The sequence below is a fragment of the Eptesicus fuscus genome, chromosome 17 (genome assembly GCF_027574615.1).
Source record: "Eptesicus fuscus isolate TK198812 chromosome 17, DD_ASM_mEF_20220401, whole genome shotgun sequence".
NCBI classification, from domain to species: Eukaryota; Metazoa; Chordata; class Mammalia; order Chiroptera; family Vespertilionidae; genus Eptesicus; species Eptesicus fuscus.
Genome location: NC_072489.1, coordinates 52,975,900 through 52,998,056, shown reverse-complemented (window position 1 = coordinate 52,998,056; position 22,157 = coordinate 52,975,900). Strand labels below are relative to the sequence as shown.

At 35.0% G+C, this 22,157-nt stretch overlaps 1 protein-coding gene across 1 annotated transcript in view; it reads right to left on the bottom strand.

Moving 5' to 3' along the window:
- Positions 1–22,157, bottom strand: part of ATRNL1 (attractin like 1) — a 449,173-nt gene that overhangs the window by 250,870 nt on the left and 176,146 nt on the right. The window contains exon 26 of the mRNA XM_054728743.1: positions 20,893–20,971. Coding sequence (XP_054584718.1) covers positions 20,893–20,971 — 79 coding nt within the window. The remainder of the gene's footprint in view (positions 1–20,892; positions 20,972–22,157) is intronic.

Here is a 22,157-nt window from a genome sequence, read left to right as displayed (position 1 = left end):
TGAATAAATATGATAATCCCCATACTGATATAGGTTGTCCTTTTGAAAGATAAGGACTTTTTGCCCAAGATCATTGCTGAAAGAGTAATTGATTTTAAATAGATCACTTAAATAGTTCTCCAGCTTATGTAACTAATTACCACTGCACACAATTATTTGATATTAATGGCAAAATTTAGCTTATGCTTTATAGATCATAAGCATGCTAATAACCTTTAAATATATCTTAAGACATTATGTTAAAGCCATGGACTAATTTTATTCTACATTTTTTTATTTTCCCAGTACTAACCATCACAACTCATAGAGTCAAGCACCCTTCCTTATATTTATCTTGCTTGCCATTTCTCACAATGACTGTTCAGTTTCCTATGGGCTGGAATGGCCCACAACTTCTCTAACACTCAACATCCATGGTCTAATCGTCTGAAAAGGCTCTCCATGGCAAGTGCTACAAATGTAAGGAAATCTCTTGCAGTTGTTCAAGTCTACCTGAATTCTATAACTAGGATGTCTGCAAAAATATAGTCCTAGCAAGTACACGTCATTAACATGCAGAAATGAAAAAGGTTCCTCACACTTGAAAAACACTAGCAGGGTTGGAAAATGGCTATGTGATCAACAGTGAAAAGAGAGTAAAACGCATTGTAAAACAAGTTGAAGAACACTCCAGATGTCAACAGCATTAAACCTGCAGACATTCAGATAATAATAAATGCAACAATGTACACAGAGCTTGCTTCTCAACTTAATCCTAGTTAGGGCCAAATTCTGACACTATTCTTAGCTTCACTGCAAATGAACATGAGCATTCTTTAATGCAATTCATTCTGTATAAAGGTTTTACTACACACATAATTGCTCAGATCTCAGTTCCAGCTTAGTAAACAAAATTATTTGAAAGGAGATGGCCCATTAACAATATACATTTTCTAAAAATCAACATTAAGTGGGAAAAGATAAATATGTGTTATATGCTCTACCTAAATCACTGATGTTTTAAAATAGTATAATTTATAAATTCTTAAGATTAAGCGTATTATAACAATGAGTTTAACAGGTCTACAAAAAAACCCAGCAATGTTTATTACAATACTATTTTCAAGTGTTACCTATGGGTTACAGGATTTATTCTCTTTAAAACTGAGTCAGACCTAATGTACTATATATTGTTTTGAAGTATTATCTCAAAAAGATTCCAGAAATTAGAAAATTATTCACATATGCTTACTAAGCAATTAAAAATAGCACCCTGGCCCTGGCCAGGTAGCACAGTTGGTTAGAACGTCATTCTGATATGCCAAGGTTGCAGGTTTGATCACCGGTCAGTGCACATACAAGAATCGAATCAACCAGTGAGTGCATAAATAAGGGAAACAACAAATCGATGCGCCTCTCTCTCTCTCTCTCTCAAAAAAAAAAAAAAAAATCAATCAATAAAACTTAAAATCGTGCTTCCATACAACCCAGCACAATTCCATTTCTGGGTATTTATCTGAAGAAAACAAAAACACTAATTTGAAAAAATATATGCACCCTCTATGTTTATTGTAGCATTATTTACTAGTACAATAGCTTAGATATAGAACCTAAGTGTACACCGAAGGATAAATGGGATAAAGAAGATGTGAGAGAGATATATCTTCATATATATGTATATGTACACATATGTTTAATATGTATGCATGTATACACACACATATATATGGGAAAACTATTTGGCCATAAAAAAGAAGAAAATCTTGCCATTTGCAACAACATGGATGGACCTAGAGGGTATTGTGCTAAGTGAAATAAGTCAGACAGAAAAAGACAAATACCATATGAGTTCACTTACATGTAGAATCTAAAAACAAAACAAACAAACAAAAATACCACAAAATAAATGAACAAACAAAACAGAAACAAACTCATAGATACAGAACACAAAGTGGTAGTTGCCAGATGGGAGGGAGTGGGGAAATGGGCAAAAAAGTTGAAAGCAATTGAGAAGGACAAATTGCCAGTTATAACAATAGTCATAGGGATGTAAAGCACAGCATAGGGAATCCTATCTAATAAAAGAGTAACACACAAGATGGCTGCCCCCATGTGGACACAAGATGGCCGCCACAAGATGGCTAGTAGGGGAGGGCAGTTGGGAGGGACCAGGCCTGCAAGGGAGGACAGTTGGGGGCGATCAAGCCTGCAGGGGAGGGCAGTTAGGGGTGACCAGGCCAGCAGAGAGGGAAGTTGGAGGCGACCAGGCCTGCAGGGAAGGGCAGTTGGGGGGGACGCAGGCCTGCAGGGAAGAGCAGTTGGGGGGGACCAGGCCTGCAGGGGAGGAGTTGGGCATCAATTAGGCTGGCAGGGGAGTGGTTAGGGGGTGATCAGGCTGGCAGGCAGAAGAAGTTAGGGGCAATCAGGAAGGCAGGTAGGCAAGCAGTTGGGAGCCAGCAGTCCTACCAGGATTGGGCCTAAATGGGCAGTTGGACATCCCTCGAGGGGTCCCAGATTGGAGAGGGTGCAGGCTGGGCTGAGGGACACACCCCCCGTGCACCAATTTCATGCACCAGGCCTCTAGTATAGTCAATAATACTGTAATTAATATGTATGGTGTCAGATGGCTACTAGACTTATCAGGGTGATCAACTCAGAAGTTATATAAATGTTTAATCACTCTGTTGTGTACCTGACACTAACATAGTTTTGAATGTCAACTAAATTGAAAAATAAATTTTAAATAAATCAACAAGCAATCAGAAAAATAGACTAAGATCATGAAAAATTTGCAGAGAGAAAAATATAGCCCGTAAACATAGGAAAATACTTGATCTTACTTAAGAAGTGCAATTTAGAACTAACTCCGACATACCATTTCTCATTATCAACTGGCAAAAACAAAGTTTAACAACATACTCTGCATGCAGTTGGTTGGAAAATAAATGGCAAAACTGCTTTCTGGTTAAAGCTATAAATATTACAAATGTGATTACGATTAAACCAAGAATCCCATCTGGAATTTATATTGTAGTTATACATGGATTAAATTTAAAATAGCCTATATTTCAGTTTTCAAAAACTAAAAAAAAAAAAAAGCAACTGTTTATTCACAGGGGCTAAATATACTAGGGTCCAATCATGCTATAAAATAGCATGTACCTGTCACAAAGAAAAGGTCTGCAATGCAAAGATATCGAGATTATGTTGTGACAAAAGTGATGTGTATCAGAAGATACATATTTCTTCACCCTAAAATGTGAATTTTTTCACCTTTTAGTATTTCTGACATTCAGATGCACTTTATAATCACTGTCATGTCACACTTTAATTGCCAGCAATTATTTTTTTCTTGGTGATAAATAAAAATGCTGTGCATTACACTGCATAATATTGCAGGTTTGAGAAATATGAAAATATATGATTCTTGTGTAAGAAATGAGGCAAATGAAATTATATATTTGTATTTGTTGATATTTGCATTAAAAAAAACCTTGGAATGACACATAAGAAACAACAGAACCAGGGGGTGAGGGGTGGGCATGATTATGGTTACATGTGAAAATACTCAATTTATAAATTTTTATTTTATTCTAACTTTTGAACTATGTAAATATATTATTTATATAAAAATTAAATATATTTAAAATAAAAACGTACAATGCAAAACTGATTTTTAAAAATCATTCTAAAGAGTCTGCATTTGGCCCAGCCGGCATGGTTCAGTGGTTGAGCGTCGACCTATGAACCAGGAGGTCACAGGTTCAATTCCTGGTCAGGGCATATGCCTAGGTTGAGAGTTCCATCCCCGGTGTGGGGCATGTAGGAGGCAGCTGATCAATGATTCTCTCTCATCACTGATATTTCTATCTCTCTCCCTTCCTCTCTAAAATAAATAAAATTATTATTTTTTAAAAAGAATAGCCCATATTAAAAAAATTCTGCATTTGCTTTTTACTCATCACATCATATTCTTGCAAACGTAAAATCTGTGTTTGGCTAAACATTGAGAATTTGCTTTTATACAGTGTGTCCCTAAAAAAAGTATACACACTTTAACAGCTGATAGCTCAATTTTAAAAATGAAATGTATTTTAATAAACACTGCTTTTATCATTATTCAAAATGTGTGTATACATTTCGGGGGGGGACATCCTATATTTAGGATCTAAATTCTGGCCAAGAAACTTAGGGTAAGATCCAATCCCTCTAGGCATGATCAATGTGTCTTTATGGTCAATACTAATTGAAAATATTGCCACTGATGTGATGATGCTGGAATTTTAAATCTGTACTAAAACAAAATACTAGAACATGACTTTAGTAATTATATATCCTATCTTCAATGGCTATGCTTTATTTTGTTTAATGCTTCTATATTTAAATTTTTAAAGTAACTTTCAATATTAATGTTTTGGCGAAAAGAAGATGAAGCAAATAGAATGTGTTCCCTTTCTTGTGAACTTCAATATTAAGAAAGGACTCACACTATCCTTCTTCCTCGAGCGGGGTAATACATATCACCAAGATGTAACAGCCTGCACAGTGTGCCGGCCACTCACTGTGTAGACAGTAACCTCCACCAGGCGTGAGTCTATGCGCCCACACTCATAAAAAGTTATTCCACTGTTATTGCTAACAGCCAGCTTTCAGCACCAAAGTCACCTTCATTTGCAATCCAACAAACATTTATCTGAAGAAATGTAAAAAGTAATTCTAAACACAATAATGAGGCATGTTAAGTAGAGTAACCACCAGATAAAGGATGACAGCATATGCAACTGCCACCGAATATTTCACTCATCACGTGGCAAGACTATAAAGGTTTTATAAAGGTTAAACAAAGAAGAAATCACAGACATTGTGATTGTTACTTATCATGCATTATTCTCCTTGCAAGCACTTTCTGGAGAATTTATTTGGTTTTCGCCATCCTAATTAAACTCACCGTCATTAAACTATCTTCTAGTTGTTCACTAATGAGCAGGTAATTTGCTAATTAAAAGATGTGAAGAATGAATGTCTTAACAAAATAAGGAAAAAATATGTTCCAGCATTAATCTAAAACTATACCTTAACAGAATTTGAATCAGCATATGATTACACTTTTGAATTAAAAATTGACTAACACTGGCAACAGTGATGTCAAAGTGAAATGAATCTTGATTCTTGATCTTTTAATAAGTTGTTGGCAATTCACCTAATACATACTTTTATTTAATACTAGAGACCCAGTGCAAGAAATTCGTGCATGGGTAGGTTCCTAGTTGCTGTCAGCTGCCGGGTGGGCCTTTTTTCATTCTGTGCTGCCCGCTGCCCGCTGGTGGTCAGCGCACGTCATAGTGAGCGATCAAACTCCCGGTAGGTCGAACTCCCAAGGGGACACTTTGCATATTAGGCATATATATATATATATATATATATATATATATATATATAATATTTTTTTGATAAAATAGGTCCCTCAAAATTATATGGGAAAAGTTTAATTAAGAGAATCCTAATTTTTAATTAATCTGTGAAACAAAATGAGATGTTTATATATGGAAGAAATTATCCCAATACATTTCAAAGAATTATTAAAAAACAGTAGTCCACTTTACCACAGATATTAAAGAAAAAAAGGGATAGCAGTCTAAAACAACATTAACTCTATTTGTAAAATGTTAAGATTATTAAACTATGATTCAAGATATTATAATCAACTAACCACATGTTTCCAGCCACCACAAGTTTCTACACTCGATCTTTTAAAACCCATGAACTTTTCAATGCTCAGACTGATGGACCTCAGAGGGAAGGAGGGCGGGGGGGCGGGCAGAGAGCAACCAAAGAACTTATATGCATAATCCATCGACACAGATAATAGTGTGGCAAAGGCCTGGGGTGGAGCAGGAACCAGCTGGAGGGTGGCAATGGGGGGAAAAAGAGGGAACATCTGTAATACCCTCAACAATAAAGACTTAAAAACAGTGAAGTGTAACGTAGTTTTCTTTACTTAATATTGGGTAGTTGCTAAACAATGTGTGTTAAGCAAACAAGACATTCCTGACAAATAAAATGTGCATGAACTTGCTGACAGGTATACCGTTTACCAAAACTAGATTTCAGCTGCCAGTCATTGAAGCATGGTTCACCAACTAATGTGCAATTAATGGGTTGCAAATGTGTAGATGCCTTCATTATCTTTTTTTTTTTTACATTTAAAAAATGTATTTTTATAGATTTCAGAGAGGAAGGGAAAGGGAGAGAGAGATAGAAACATCAATGTTAAGAGAGAATTATCGATCGGTTGCCTCCGGCACGCCCCACACAGGATGGAGACGGCAACTCGGGCATGTGCCCTGACCAGGAATTGAACCATGACCTCCTGGTTCATAGGTGGACATCAACCACTGAGCCACACCAGCCAGGCAATGTCCTCATTTCCTAGGCAGCTTCCAGGACACAGTGTCAGAGGCCCTGCCCAGGAGGCCTGCATTCATAATCAGCCTTACCCACTTATTTTAATGTGCCTTACAAACTTATCTTTTTAATGTGTACCTTGACATGAAATAGCATAGGTAGCATAACACGGTGATAATAGCATTATTGCTAAGTACAGTATATATTTTAAAATGCACTACTCTAAGTACTTTGGCAGTTCCACTTGTTTCAACTGATTGATAAGATAACCTACAGTAGTCCATAGGGGTTATAATTTAGCTCCTTACACTCCATTCAGATTCCTCAAAGATTCACAGTAGTCTCAATAGTATCACTTAGTAACACAATTGTCCTAAAATAATAGTGCATTTTAATTAGATTTTGCATTTCAAAGCATTTTCTATGCAGAAAACAATTTTATGCAACTTATATCAATACCCTAAGATAAAAGAATAGCCAAAGGTTATATGTAAATTACTAATTATCTAAAGGAAGCAAAACTGATTCACTGCTTAATTCATGTTAACTCATCTATTAGGCAAATAACTATTCTGAAAGTAATAAATTGTTCACATCTATTTGAGATTTTTTATATTCAGCAATATAATATAAAACCATCTTCTAAGAATAATGAATTTTTATCATTTTGATTAGAAAACTATAGGCCTTCAATATAATTGCTTAAACAATTATGCATGGTTTTTTGAAAGTCAAGATAATGTTTCAATTAGAAACCCTACTAGAGTCCACAAGGGCAGTACTTCAGGATGTATTAAGAGAAATAAAGGCAATATTTTTAGTGAGGCACCTTTACAGAAATACACTAAGTAGAATCTTGCTAATCTATATTTTATTGAAACTAATATTATTCGGCATTTTTAAGAAAAATAGACTTTGATACTAGTAGCAAAATTTGATAGAAAACAATAATTTAAAAAATAAAGACAGTCAATATTAGCATAACCAATGGCCACAGACACGGCAGTGGGAGCTTGCCCGGAGTGGAAATGGCTGGGGGGTGGTGTCCATCGGGGAAAGGAGACATATGTAAAACTTTAGACAATAAAAAAATTACATTGATTACATATTTAAATGACAATTGGGATATATTCAATTAATTAAAATATATTCTTAAAATAAAATAAAGACAGTCAAAAGGAAAATTTCCAATATAAATGATGACTTCTGGATTTTTAATTATAATCTTATCTATTTTATTTGAAAATACTGACCCTGTGTAGATTTTAAGTTTGGATGCTACTGTACTTTAAATTATTAGCAGTTGGAGAGACTGTGCTTCAAATCATTACAAGTCAGCATGAGAGGGGGTGGTGGGGTGGAGGGGTAATGGGGCGATAAGGACACATATGTAATACCTTAATCAATAAAGAAATTTTTTAAAAAATCATTAAAAGTCAGTTTCCTAATCAAGGAATTAGGACAAAGGCAGGAATTGCTTATGGCTCTAAATGTACTATGTGGAAGATTAGTGTCTGAGTACCGTAAGTCTGTAACAGACTTGAACACAATGCTCTGGTACAAATTTATAATTGCATGATATAATGACTATACAATTATAGAGTCTTTCTACACCAACATAAAAATTAGTTACTTATACATAATACTTTTTACATTTAAATGAAGGGAAAAGTAGCAGAAGCCAAATTTTATTATTACTTTCCATTTATTCATCGGCGTACAGCATAGTCTAAAGCAGTTTGCCAATATTGGAATTTAGCTCTCTGAGATTATAATGTAGGTTGGTGTGCCTTAACTTTTTTACTGGACTCCTTAGTAATTTTCCCTATGTGATTATTATAAACTTGAGTAAGAGCCATGAGTTTTTAAGAGGCACTACACTGGAGCTGGTTTTCTCAGAATTACATAGCTAGAACAGTATCCTGGAATTCTTACAAAAATCTCTTTGAAAGAATATTCTTAGTGCATGATTCCACTGTAGAAATAAATAGTAAAGAGAAAAAATATTTAACAAATGGCCAAAATGTGATATATCATGAAACTATTAGCTTATATATTTGATACCTCATTAATAGACATAGAATATTATTTTTAAGATGTAGTAACAATTTATAATTACAAGGATTTATTAGAATTTAAAAGTTAAAATACTAAAATCTTCCAACAGGAAGTATAGTGTGCTACAGCTAAAGTAAGTAATGTGGAAAAGAATGTGTGTTCACATTTACTTGTATATGGGTAAAATAACTTCAAAAGAATATCACAAAAAACTGATAACATTGACTGGCTCTGGGGAGGAGAGAGCTGAATAACTAGGAAAAGGGGTGCAAATTTTCAACTTTGAAACACAGATATATCACCTATTAAAATAGACATGAAAACAAAATGCAAACAAGTAAAAGGAACAGAAATCATGCTTGACTTGATAGCAGTCTGCCCATGTGTACTTCTACAGGAGAGAAGAATGACTTCTAAAAATCTCTTCCAATACAAGAATAAAGGTTTGTGATATCAAATTACCAATGAGATGGGAAATGTGTGTAGAAAAAAAAAGGGAGGGGAAAAAATTATGTCTGTCCTTTGGTGTCCAAGGAACAAGAACAAACTAATCACACAAAGTGAGTTTAAGTGGGCTTTTGGAATCCTATATAATAAAAGCTTAATAAGCTAAGTGCCTGGTCGTCCCGTCATCCGTTCAACCAATCAAAGTGTAATATGCTACTGATATGCTAAGGCCGCTCAACTGCTTGCCGTGACGTGCACTGACCACCAGGGGGCAGACAGTCGACTGGTCGAGCAGTCGCTATGACGTGCACTAACCACGAGGGGGCAGACAGTCGACCATTCGACATGATGTGCACTGACCACCCGGGGGCAGATGATCTGACCAGAAGGTTAGTTTGCTGCTGGGGTCCGGCCGATTGGGACTAAGCAAGACGGGCCAGACGTGCCCTGGAGCCCTCCCGCGGGGTCCCTTTCCAGCTGGCCAACCTCCTGAGTCCCTCCCCAGCTCTGATCATGCACCAGTGGGGTCCCTCGGCCTGGCCTGCGCCCTCTCTCAATCTGGGACCCCTCGGGGGATGTTGGAGAGCCAGTTTCAGCCCAATCCTGCAGGCCAGGCCAAGGGCAAGAATTCGTGCACTGGGCCTCTAGTAAAGAATAAAGCTCTGATTGCCAGACCTTGTTCAAACTATTGGCACTAATATAACAGTGGATTTCAGATTGAAAATAATTAATATACCAAAATAGCTAACATTTGCAATATTAGATTCATGATCTAATGGCATGCATGTTCAATATATTCAATATATTCTAATAATCTAAATGTCATGATTAAAATATATGAATCATTTTAGTGAATTATAATAAATCAAATTAGATCATAATTATGCGGATACCAAAGTAATTTAAAAATAAATAAATACAATACACTATACAGCAAGAATACCAGATAATTTCTAGATAACGACAGTACATGTCAACTGTCAATTTGACATTACTTTCAGTACAGCTGTGATTCTTGGGGATGAGAAAAAAAGGTAGAATTCCTTCTCTTCAGGGAACATCAAAATCAACGTGTCAGCTTTTCCAAATTATACTATTTTGAAATGTTCTCTTTGGTTGAGAATCCTTGTTATAGTGAACAACTACTAGTGATGGAGGGTGCACAATATCTGGATGGTTCAATTTATTACATATTTAATGCTCCTTATAATATAGTTTAATTATTGAGAAAACCAATTCTTCGGGATATTACTGAGAGAGCATGTTTATTCTAAAATTAAAATACAAGGTAAATGACTAAGATAACTACATACTGTTGGATGACGAACCTAATCTTTGGACAATTAATAAAAATTAAAGTCATAGTAGAAGCATTTTGCTGGGAGCAGATTGTTCTTTCAAATTAGAACCCACATAATATATTTTAAAAGTTCACACTACTGCTTGTAATACTTTAAACAATAAAATTAAATTAAATAAAGAAATAAAAAAGAAAGAAATTTTAGCTCATAAAATTATATATACTGTTAGGACTATTGGGCAATGTGATCAAATTAAGATTACTGACATACTGCTTAATTCTGTATTAGTATTAAATGTCTATACATATTCCCAAGTGTTAACAGTATGTGGTTAGGAAAAAAAAGCACTGTGTAGGGGGCCCGTGGTGGTAGGAGGTTGGATGCTCAAACACAGAAGTAAAACATATGGCACATTCTTTAAATGGGGGCAATTCTGTAATTTAAACAACATTTTACAAAATATGAATGAATATGGAATGTTGATAACTTTATTACCTATACACTCAACTTTCAATGGGTCAAACCCTATATGTTACTACAATTCAGAAAAATTAGATTTCTGTCATTTCACAAAAGATAAAAGACGCTGCTTTGCCGAAGATATTATTTTAACAAAAGTAATTCAAAGTAAGATAACATAAAAATTCTTTCTAAACATAAATGATGAGAGAGAATCATTGATCACCTGCCTCCTGCACACCCCATACTGAGGATCGAGCCTGCAACCCAGGCAGGTGCCCTTGGCAGGAATCAAACCCAGGACCCTTCAGTCCGCAGGCCAATGCTCTATCCACTGAGCCAAACCAGCTAGGGCCACTTCATCTGTTATTATCACTTATTATTGATGATATTAGTTAATACTGATGACTACTGGTAATAATTACTGGTGAATAATAACATGCATTATTACTGGTCATAACCATCCTAATAGGTGTAAAGTGGTATTTCAATGTTTTTCTATTTCCCTGATGCTTAATGTTGCTGGGCATCTTTGTATGTGTGTAATGGCCATTTATACATCTTATATTGTGAAGTGACTATTCATAATCCTTTGTCTCTTTTTAATAATAATTTTTTATTATTGAGTTGTAAAATTTCTTTATATATTTAGATACATGTGCCTTTACAGATAAATCATTTGCAAATTACTTATGCCCATTCTTTGGGTTTTCTTTTTACTTTCTTGTTGTTCTTTGATGTACAAAAGTTTTTAATTTTGATGAATTTGTTGATTTTTTTCTTTTGTTGCTTAAGCTTTTTGTGTCATCTTAGAAGACCTTGCAAGGTCAGGAAAATTTATTCCTGCCTTTTCTTCTAAGGGTCTTATAGTTAATCTCTTACATGCAGGTATATTGATCCTTATTGACTTAATTTTTATGGATAGTGTAAGATCTGGGTCCCACTTCATTCTTTTGCATGTGGCTATCCAGTTGCCCAGCATCATTTATTGAAAGAGTAATCTTTCCCCTATGTAATTGTCTTTGTACCCTTGAAGAAATCAATTGACTGTAAATGTAAGGGTTTAATCTCTAGGCTCTCAATCCTAGTCTATTGATCTATATGTCCATCTTTATGCCAGTGGCAAACCAAATTGATTAAGCTTTGTAGCAGGCTGAATTCTGGAAGAGAATCTTCTGACTTTGTTCTCCTTTTTCAAGATTGTTTTGGTTATTAAGAGTCCTTTAACTTTGACAAATAAATTTTTATTCTCTACTCATCAATTTCTACAATGGAGCCAGTTGGTGTTTGTATAGGGATCAAATGAAGCTAGAGGTCAGTTTGGGAAGTGCTGTCATCGTGGTGAAGGAAGAGAGCCTCGGACCTCAGCAGCTTTTACCTGGAGTAGAAGCTCTGAGATACAAAACTGGGCTGGGTTGGGATGGAGGATGTGAAATGCTGGATTGAGAGGAAACAGGCAGAGGGCAGGTCATAGCTCCAATACTACAGACTTTTCTTTAAACTGAGATTTAGTAGAATTTCTTGAATAATTTTTTGTTGGTTATATACACTTAGAACAGTTCCCATAGATTTAAAATAGGTATTTGTTTTAAAAATACTTTTCACCAATTATGGCTTTTTTTCCTGTTATGGTTGCACGGAGCTTCTCCTGCTGCCAATCTGGAAGTCCGCACCTCCATTCTCTCTCGTTTTTCAATGTTATGTTTTCTCTTTACATTTTATTTTTGCTGGCGAGGAAGTGTAGAAAAGGGAGCCCTTGTGCACTGTTGGTGGGAATGCAGATTGGTGTCCACAATTATCCATCCACAGTCTATTTTCAACACAGCATCACAATTATCAATTTAAAATCAGATCCTTACTCAAATCACTTAATTTGTGGTTTTCCATCTTTCTAAGAGTAGAAGCCAAAGCAGAGTTTCAATGCCAATGGTGCATATTAGAATCAATGTGGGCTGTGAATATGAACACATCAGCTGAGGCTCAATTCTGATGAACAGGTGTGGTGTGGGTGAACAGTGACGGGGAACTCAGGGATATAGAAATATGTATTTTTGAGATCCACAGGTGATTCTAAGGACCGACTAGATTGAGAATTACTGTGTCAGAGTCAATATAGAGAAGGAGAAGACTCACAGACATAGGAGTTGCTCTTACTAATAAATTAACCAATATAACTAAAATGTTAACCATTCTTTATATTAGATATCGATAATAAAAACAGCTACATTTGTTAAAGTATGGCAAGTAAAAGGCAGCAGGGAGAAAGCTTTGCATGCATTAACTTATTTAGTGCTAAAAACCTTATCAAATAGGCCCTACCACATTTTATTGATTATAAGACACATTTTGTTTTCACATTTTAATATCTCTGAAACCCAATGTGTCTCACAATCGATGAAATTGTACAACCACTATTGGCCAGATGGCAGCTATGATGGAGTTGTCATTGCCGGCACACACACAAACTTGATTACTGTAGTCAATGATAACATGTGAAGCACACAAAACATTGTTACCTGAGTCAAAAAGTGATTTATGAAATGTTGGACTATGAATGTGAACAAGTTTTATTAATATCTTAACTAATTTATTTTGCTTCAACTTTCCTTTCAGAGTATATATGTGAATGATATAATAAAATCTGTATCTAAGAAACTCTCTAAAAGTCCTTTCAATAAGTATAAAAGAAATATTCTTAGTGATAGAGAGTACAGTGCCATAATTTAATTGGCATGGTTTGTTCTTTCTGTTACATCGAATAATGATCGACTGTGTCACAATATTAGATAAAATACAGCATATTCCCCCTGCCACAAAGAGATTCATGTGCTATACTACAAGTGCTCAATTATTGAATCAAACCTGTTGAAACTCAGGCTATTTTTTATGATCTTCATATGATTCAGAGAGCTTGAATTTTGTGATTTAACAGACTTAATTTAAAATCACAACTCTTCCATTTACTAATTATAAGCTTTGAGGCACTGCAGTCAAATCTCAAATTTCTTACACATAGCTAAAAGGGAAAAAAAAAAAAATATAATAAAAATATATATATATATATATATATACATATATGTATGTGTGTGTGTGTGTATGTATACATACATATATATATATATATATATATATATATATATATATATATATATATCTGTGAGAATTAAATGCTATTTTAGTAAAATGCCCAACTGCAAAATGTTAGATCTTTTCCTAAAATTTAGTTATTTGTTTGTTACAATTATGAAATAATACAATCATCCTTCTTTACCAAATACCATTCCCAGAAACCAGAGATAATCCTGGTGATTCTCTTAAAATTGCCATGTATATAATGCATGTGTGTGTAACGTATGAGTAAATGTGTGTATGTGTGTGTGTGTGTGTGTGTGTGATTTAGACAACTGGAAACATATAAATCCATGTCAATTATTACCCACTAAGAAACATATCTTTAAGATCTATAAATTCTTTCTTTTTGTTGTTGTTAATCCTCACTTGAGGATATTTTTTCCATTGCTCTTCAGAATGGAGATTGAGGGAAGGGGGGATAGAGAGAGAGAAACACCAACTGGTTGCCTCCCACGTGGGCCCTGACTAGGGGTGGGGAGAGAAACGTCAACCGAGGTACCAGAAATCAAACCCAAGACCCTGCAGTGTGCAGGCCAATGCCTTAACCACTGAGCGACACCGGCCAGGCAAGATAGTGTGACCTTTTGAGGGCCATGATTTTTGTTTAATTTGTTCACTGCTGTGTTCATCTAAAAATGTGCTTGAAACAATAGAAGTTGTTCAATAAATATTTGTTGAATGTAAGATCAAATGTTTCATTTACACATACTACCTCATTCTTGTTTTCAGTTACATAATATCCCATTATAACAGACTTATTTCAAGAACCATTCTGAATGCCATAAATTGTTTGGACATGCAAAAAGCCCTATGTAAATATCTTTGCATGAATATATTTTGAAAAAGAAGGTAGGCAAATGCATTTAGGATATAGTCCTAGAAATCAAATTGAGTCAAAGAGTTTTTCTTTTAATTTGATAGATAATACTCACAGTAAACACCTTTTCTTTTTGCTTACCCAGTATAAGTCTCCCTTGTTTTAAAAACAAATCAAAATTTTACTTTGGAGAATTAGTCCTTCCTCCCCCTCTCATCCATGTGGGTTTTGTGGGGTTGAACCACTTCTCAGCACCAGGGTATTTGTGTTGAAAATAGGATTGTCAAATTGGGCAAATACATAGGATGCCCACATAAATTTGAATTACAGATTTAAAAAAATACTTTAGCATAAAATGATACACATATACTGATACATTTGTGTGTGTTTCACATGTGAAATGTTATGGTTAACCAGATTAAAATTTACTGAGAGGAAATTCCTCACATTTATTAATCTAGATAAAAAACTGGGTATAAATTAAAGATAAGGACATATAATAAATTAAAAATTATGATTTTAGGCAAATTTTTACATTGCATATATAGTAAAATCAACTCTACAAATTTTCTTTTTTTAGAAATTAATTCTATGTACAGTTATGCAACAATTCACATTTATTTTCATTACTAATACACTTTTCAGAAAACTTTTTAATATACTATCTCTCTCCCTATGCCACCACAATAAGATAAATTGAGGTGTTCCCTTGAGAACTGTATAAATGTTTGTGTATCTTATTGACAAAACCTTAAAGCTATAAAGTCCCTAAAACTGGAGTGCATGTCTTTTCTTTATATCCACAGCACTGATCAATCTTTCTGGAATATTGAAGAGATTAATATACCTTTCTTTAATTGAGCAAAATGGAAACATTACATCTACAATAAGATAGCTGGGAACAAGTTTACAAGCAAGAATCAGTTAACTTTCAAATCTTATGCTCTTATACATACTTGACTTCTCAGCTCAGATAATTTTTAAGTAGATTTATGCTAATTTTTAAAACGGTGATAATATAAATAGGCATGCTTAACATCTGTAATCTTTAGTCTTACAGAATAAAATGAAAAAATTAAAACAATGGTAATCATTATATTTTGCAATACAGTAAGAGAAAATTATAAGAAAAAATAAGTTAACAGTGAGGCCATTAACTACCAAAGACAGACATTTATATGAGCATATCCTATATAATAAAAGGCTAATATGCAAATCGACCAAATGGCAGGACAACCGGTCGCTACGACACGCACTGACCACCAGGGGCAGACGTTCAATGCAGGAGCTGCCCCCTGGTGTTCAGTGCACTCCCACAGGGGGAGCACCACTCAGCAAGAAGCCCTGAGCCAGGCTCACAGCTGGCCAGCACAGCGGCAGTGGCGGGAGCCTCTCCCGCCTCCACGGCAGCGCTAAGGATGTCTGACTGCAGGCTTAGGCCCGCTCCCCGGGGAGAGCGGGCCTAAGCCGTCAGTTGGACATTCCCCGAGGGCTCCTGGACTGCGAGGACAAATTTCATGCACCGGGCCTCTAGTTATTTAATAATGGTTTAAAAACTTGCTTTTTGTTAAACAAAAGAACATATTTTGAGGAAAGCTTTATCTAGATATTAAAATGCTAAACATTACAGAAAATGATATTCTTAAATCCAGAGATATTGTAAAAGAAGTTTCACACAGTACCTAATTAATTTTAGTTTCTCCACCTAAAATAATATTTCTCATTACTCCCCTCACTCTCCTAAGCTGGGTGTCTAAGAGATAGAGTAACTCACTTTGTAAAACATTGCATTACATTAATAATAGTTAGATGATAACCCAATTATCACAAATATAGCACTGCAGATATTTTATTAGCTCAGGCATTTCCTTCGTAAAGTATAACTTATTATGACTTCTCTGATTTTGTGCCCATAAAAAAATATAGAAGGAAATCATATATTTGCCTTTAGAAAATCCTACCTATAGTTTGTAAGATTTAATTTATTAATTTTAACTCAAATTTCAGGTTCATAATGCTAAATCAAAATATAGGTTTTATGCTGTGTGATTATAAAATGTGCAGGAGAGTTGTAATACATCTTAAAAATAAATTTCCATTTAAAATGAATATTTTAAAGCATGACAATATTTTAAGTGAACCCTTTTAACATACACTTTCTCCTAACAAATGTATTTGTAATGTAATAACTATTTACCTAAAATTGAATGTGGCAATAAAAATGAATGTTTTCAAGCTATAAAAATTCATCCTTCTACTGTATTGAAATATTTCCAATAGTCAATATTCATTTATTTGTCGATTAATTAGCACTGTCCCTTACACCTCCCAAATTTCATATTCTTTATAGAGTTATCCTAGAAATGAGTTTGGGACTCTTATATGAAATGGTAATATTAAAATTGAAGTCCTTTGTAGTTTCATTTTTGTGTCTTGAAGAGACACTAAATACTCAGGGGTGCTATTCAAAAGGCACATAACATTAAAAATAGCTTCCGATATTAAAATTATACCACAGAAAAGGCATTTGTGTGTTTCTGAGAAGCCAAAACTTCAATTTTTTAAAAAAGCAATATGCCTGGTTGAATTAACACAATATATTTTAAAATGTCCAGAGATTATTTTCATTTTAAAATAGTCCTTATATTTAGAAATGCAAATAGCACAATTCCTGTTATAAAATTACAGAAATACTAAGAAGAAAAATACTTTAAATAATTTTCATTTACTATTACAGGTAAGTTATCCTTCTAACTAATCACAGGGGCCTCTGCGGTTTACAATAATTGGTGTGCTAAGGCTGTGGAGAAAGTTAACATATCCACATTAAAAAAAACACACAACAACACTGGGATATTTTCCTTTGGGGAATATTATAGTTAATCTAAATAAAGACAAGATCAGATAAAAACACATTTTCACTTCCATCCACATCAAGTCTATAACTAGGATTATCATATAAACTACATCTAATGTAGTTAAAAATAAAATTCTTTTGTTCTCTAAAACCAAAATGACAATCTTTTAATAATATAAAAATTATTACCTAATACTAGATCTCTGCTAGGCATCTAAATAATGACATTTTTACTTTGATTATCAATATACAAATGGTTTTCTAGACATTAGAATTTTGTACTTCAAAGATTTAACAAAATTAAATTTGAGGAAACTCCTCATAATATTTTTTAAACATATTTTTATTGATTTCAGAGAAGAAGGGAGAGAGAGAGGGAGATAGAAACATCAATGATGAGAGAGAATCATTGATGGGTTGCCTCCTGGGGATTGAGCCCGCAACCCAGGCATGTGCCCTTGACTGGAATCGAACTTGGGACCTTTCAGTCTGCAGGCTGACGCTCTGTCCATTGAGCCAAACCAGCTGGGGCCTCATAATATTTTTTAACATATTATACTATTAGTGGCCTGGTGCACGAAATTCGTGAACATTAAAAGGGGATTAATTAGAGGAAATAATTTAATATTGCTATTTGCCCTTCCTCTATAATAGAAGTGTCAGAGATGAAAGAAAATTAGTAAAATGTATATGAAAACCTTCCTCCTGTTAGAGTCTGGGGCGCACCACAGGACCCAGAGTCAAGTCCCTGCCCACCCACATGCACCTCAAAATCAGTGAGACCCAGACCTGGCCAACCCCTGCCCCCATTGGGCTAGATCCAGACCTGGCCAGTCCCACCCTTGTCAAGCCCGGCCGGGCAGGGGACGTAACCTCAGGTCCCCTGGCCCGGTGCTGGGGTGGGGGGCGCGGCCTGAGGTCCCCTGTCAAGACCCACTGGGCAGGGGGTGCGGTCTGAGGCCCCACAGCCTGGTGCCGGGTTGGGGGGTGCAGCCTGAAGTCCCCTGTCAAGCCCCACCTGGTGGGGGGGCGTGGCCTGAGGTCCCCTAGCCCAGCACCAGGACAGGAAGTGCACCTTGAGGTCCCCTGTCAAGCCCCGCCGGGCGGGGGGCATGGACTCAGGTCCCCTGGCCTGGCGCCAGGGTGGGAGGCGTGGCCTGAGGTCCCCCAGCCTGACACCAGGGCAGGGGGTGAGGCCTGAGGTCCCCTGTCAAGCACTACCAGGTGGGGGATGCGGCCTGAGGTCCCATCAAGCCCCACAGGGACTGGGGAGGGCGTAGCCTCAGGTCCCTGCTGATTGCTCGTTAAGGCTCCTTATGGGAACTTGGCCTCAGCTGTGGGTGCAGCCATCTTTGTGATGGAGTGATGGTCAATTAGCATATTCCCTCTTTATAAGATAACATGGGATGACCTCTCAACAAGACAGTTTTTCACAATTTTGTATTTCAGTAGAGGTAGCAAATTAAATGCAAACATTGCCATATTCTTTAACAAAAACCAGATGAGTTTTGGAAAGAAGGGCATTGAACTGACGGAGTATCAAGAGGACATGGAGATATTTAGAAGCACAGATTAAATGGGCCCAGTGGTCCCTAGTCTAGTTCTCTCTTCCTATTTCATCCTTGTTCTCTCCATATGCAATATGTATTTGGAGAGATTTGGACTTTTAATCAAAAGATAAATTCATATTTTTATTTTTTACTTAAAGTAATATCAGCTTCCCAGAGCTTCTGATAACATACAATAAATATCATCACTACATTGAGTTTGTATAATATTAACCAAAAGCAATTAGTCATTTTGAGAAGTTTGAGTTTAATAGGAAAATAAATTTTTCATATTAGTCTTCTCAAATATTTAATACCATTTCTAAACGTTAGTTATCACGTACAAACATTCCTAGAGTTCCAAGAGCCTCCAACTGGGAATTAGTTATACAGTGCAATCCTTTCTCTTTGGCGAAAACAAAGTTCAATTAGACAACGTACCCACATAGAAGCTACTTAATGTCAGAGTTGTATACTGATCTTTTCACAACCCCACAATTATTACAGATGCATTTGATAAACTTTAGAAATCAGATATTCAAATGTTGCTACTCATAATGAAGTGGAAACCCAGGATCCCTAATTGATCCTGAATTCTTTTCTAATGATTAGAGACATAAATATCACTTACCTTATTCCTTCGAGAAGACCTTCATTAACACTTTCTGCCTACCAACTGTTTTTCCATTCATGAATCTATAATTTCACCTTAATAGATGGTCTAATATGTTTATTCCTACTGGTTATCTCCACACAGAATTATACTTCTTGCTAAATATTTATATGTTTATATTTAATAAGCTCCTTTTCAATTAGATTACTTTTATCAGAGGGTCATAACTGGCCAATACTCATTGATACTGCACCAGCCACATATAGAAATCAGAGAGGCAGAGAGGGTTAGATGAATAATTAATTTGTGGTGCAAAGGTGTCAAGTTTGTAGGCACTGATCTTTGATGGATGTTTGAAAATAAAAGAATAATTAAGTAAAACTCACTAATTCTATAACTTACAAAACTCTGGATTGCTTTTAAATAGATGAAAATATAATCTTTCAGCATGTGGAAAAAACAAGTAAATATAGGGCCCCTTTATATTATTACACAAAATTATACATGCAAAAATATACTAGGAAATGCAATAAAGAGAATACTAATAATAGAAAACTAATATTAATACTAATGTAGTATAACAATACTGTTAAAACAGAAACCTTTTTATTATATGAAGTACAGAACAACAAATCTATTACATACTTACTTTCCTCAGATTGTTACATTTCTTTTTTCCTTTTAATTAGCCAATAAGAAACTGTATTTATCAAATTTATTTATAGCATTAGTTGTTCTGAAAGAGTAATAGGATTAAATTAAATATAATCAATTCTTACACAGAAATGGATCAAACTGAGGGGCACTTCAAACATACTTGCACTATCAGATAATCATGAAATGGAAAAGGTTTGATTTCCAAAAACAAAATCTGGGAGATAAAAAACAAAACTAAATAACTGCCATTCAAATTTTTCTTTGAAACTGCAACAGACATTTATTAAAATCAATTATGGTTTTACAGTATACCTAATTACCCAAGTAAAAGAGAGTGCCGATCATTTTATCAACAGAATATTTGTATGCACTATACATGCTAACACGACTTAAAAAAAAAAACCACGTTTTACAACTAACTACTGCTTCTACACATACTGCCTTAAAATGACTGGTAAAGTTGGTTCTGAAGCTTTAAAAATAAAAGACTGACTTGTTCAATCTTAATAAATAAAACTGATGTGAAAACCTACATTTTAAAGAAGCATGTTAATTAAGCAATAGAGACCCATATGTTTGCTTGAATCTTTAAAGAAAAGATTAAATACTATTACTGATACCTCTCTCCGCCGAGAAGCCCAGCACGTCTGCTTGATCTTCCAGACCACAGCAGCCACCAATAATAATGACAAAAAACAACTGGAAAACAAAACACAAATAATTGCTGCTTAAAATCGTTAAGATATGTAATAAAAGAATATGCGGAGGATTTAAATATATACAGACTGGGTCAAAAGCTGGGTTATAACTATGAGTATGCAAAACACAGAGTTTATTCTTGTATTATTTATTAATCATTGTATTATCTTCCATACAAACAACTGTAGACCTACTTTTGCCCTACCCTGTATATACAGAAGTAATCACTTTGCCTTGGTAAATAATTCAAGCAAAAAAGGATAAATTAGGGTTGAAAACGTTCTCAAGTAAAATCAAAGTATACAGGTAGAAAAATTATTTACATTCCTTACTATATACGTTGTAGTCTACCTTAAAGATTCTGTCAGAAAAAAAAAGTAAATTTATAATTCTATTGGTCTTATAAAGCAACAGAAATCTATTTAGAATTGTTGAGTTATATCATCAGTTTTATAATAGTTACTAGCAACTATTTTAGATATGAAAATATTTCAGTGGTTCTCAACTGAAGATGATTTTAGCCCTTTGTCCACCTCCAGGGGACATGTAGCTGTGGCAATGTCTGGAGACATTGCTGATTATCACAACTGGGAGGGGTGCAACTCGTATCTAGTGAGTAGAGCCAGGGATGCTTCTAAACATCCCGCAATGCACAGGACTGCCCCAAGATAAAGAATTATCTAGTCCAAAATGTCAGTAGTGCTGAAGTTTAAAATAAGAAATTATTCAGTTGAACATGTATGCATGTGGTCTATACATATTAGGTAAAATATTCAAGAACCTATTCTGATACAGAATAATTGTATTTTGAGACTGACAAATCTATCTATATATATAAAAGGCTAAGTGACCGACCATACATCTGTCCAACCTTCTGACCGACCGGCCGGTACATATGACACACACTGGCAATTTAAAAATAAAGGTTGACTCGTGCATGCACAATATATATTAAAATATTTTGTATTTTAATTTTATAATGCTATATTATATATACTATTTTGACATGTAATTTTATGCAGTAATGTAATTACCGCACGAATCTTTCTTCTAATTAATTTCCTTTCAATATGCACGAATTCGTGCACCGGGCCACTAGTCTCTCAGTAAAAGATTTAGGTGAGTCCAATTAACCAATCAATGTTTATTTTCTCTTCCTTTGCTCTGTGGTCAGAGATTAAGCTGT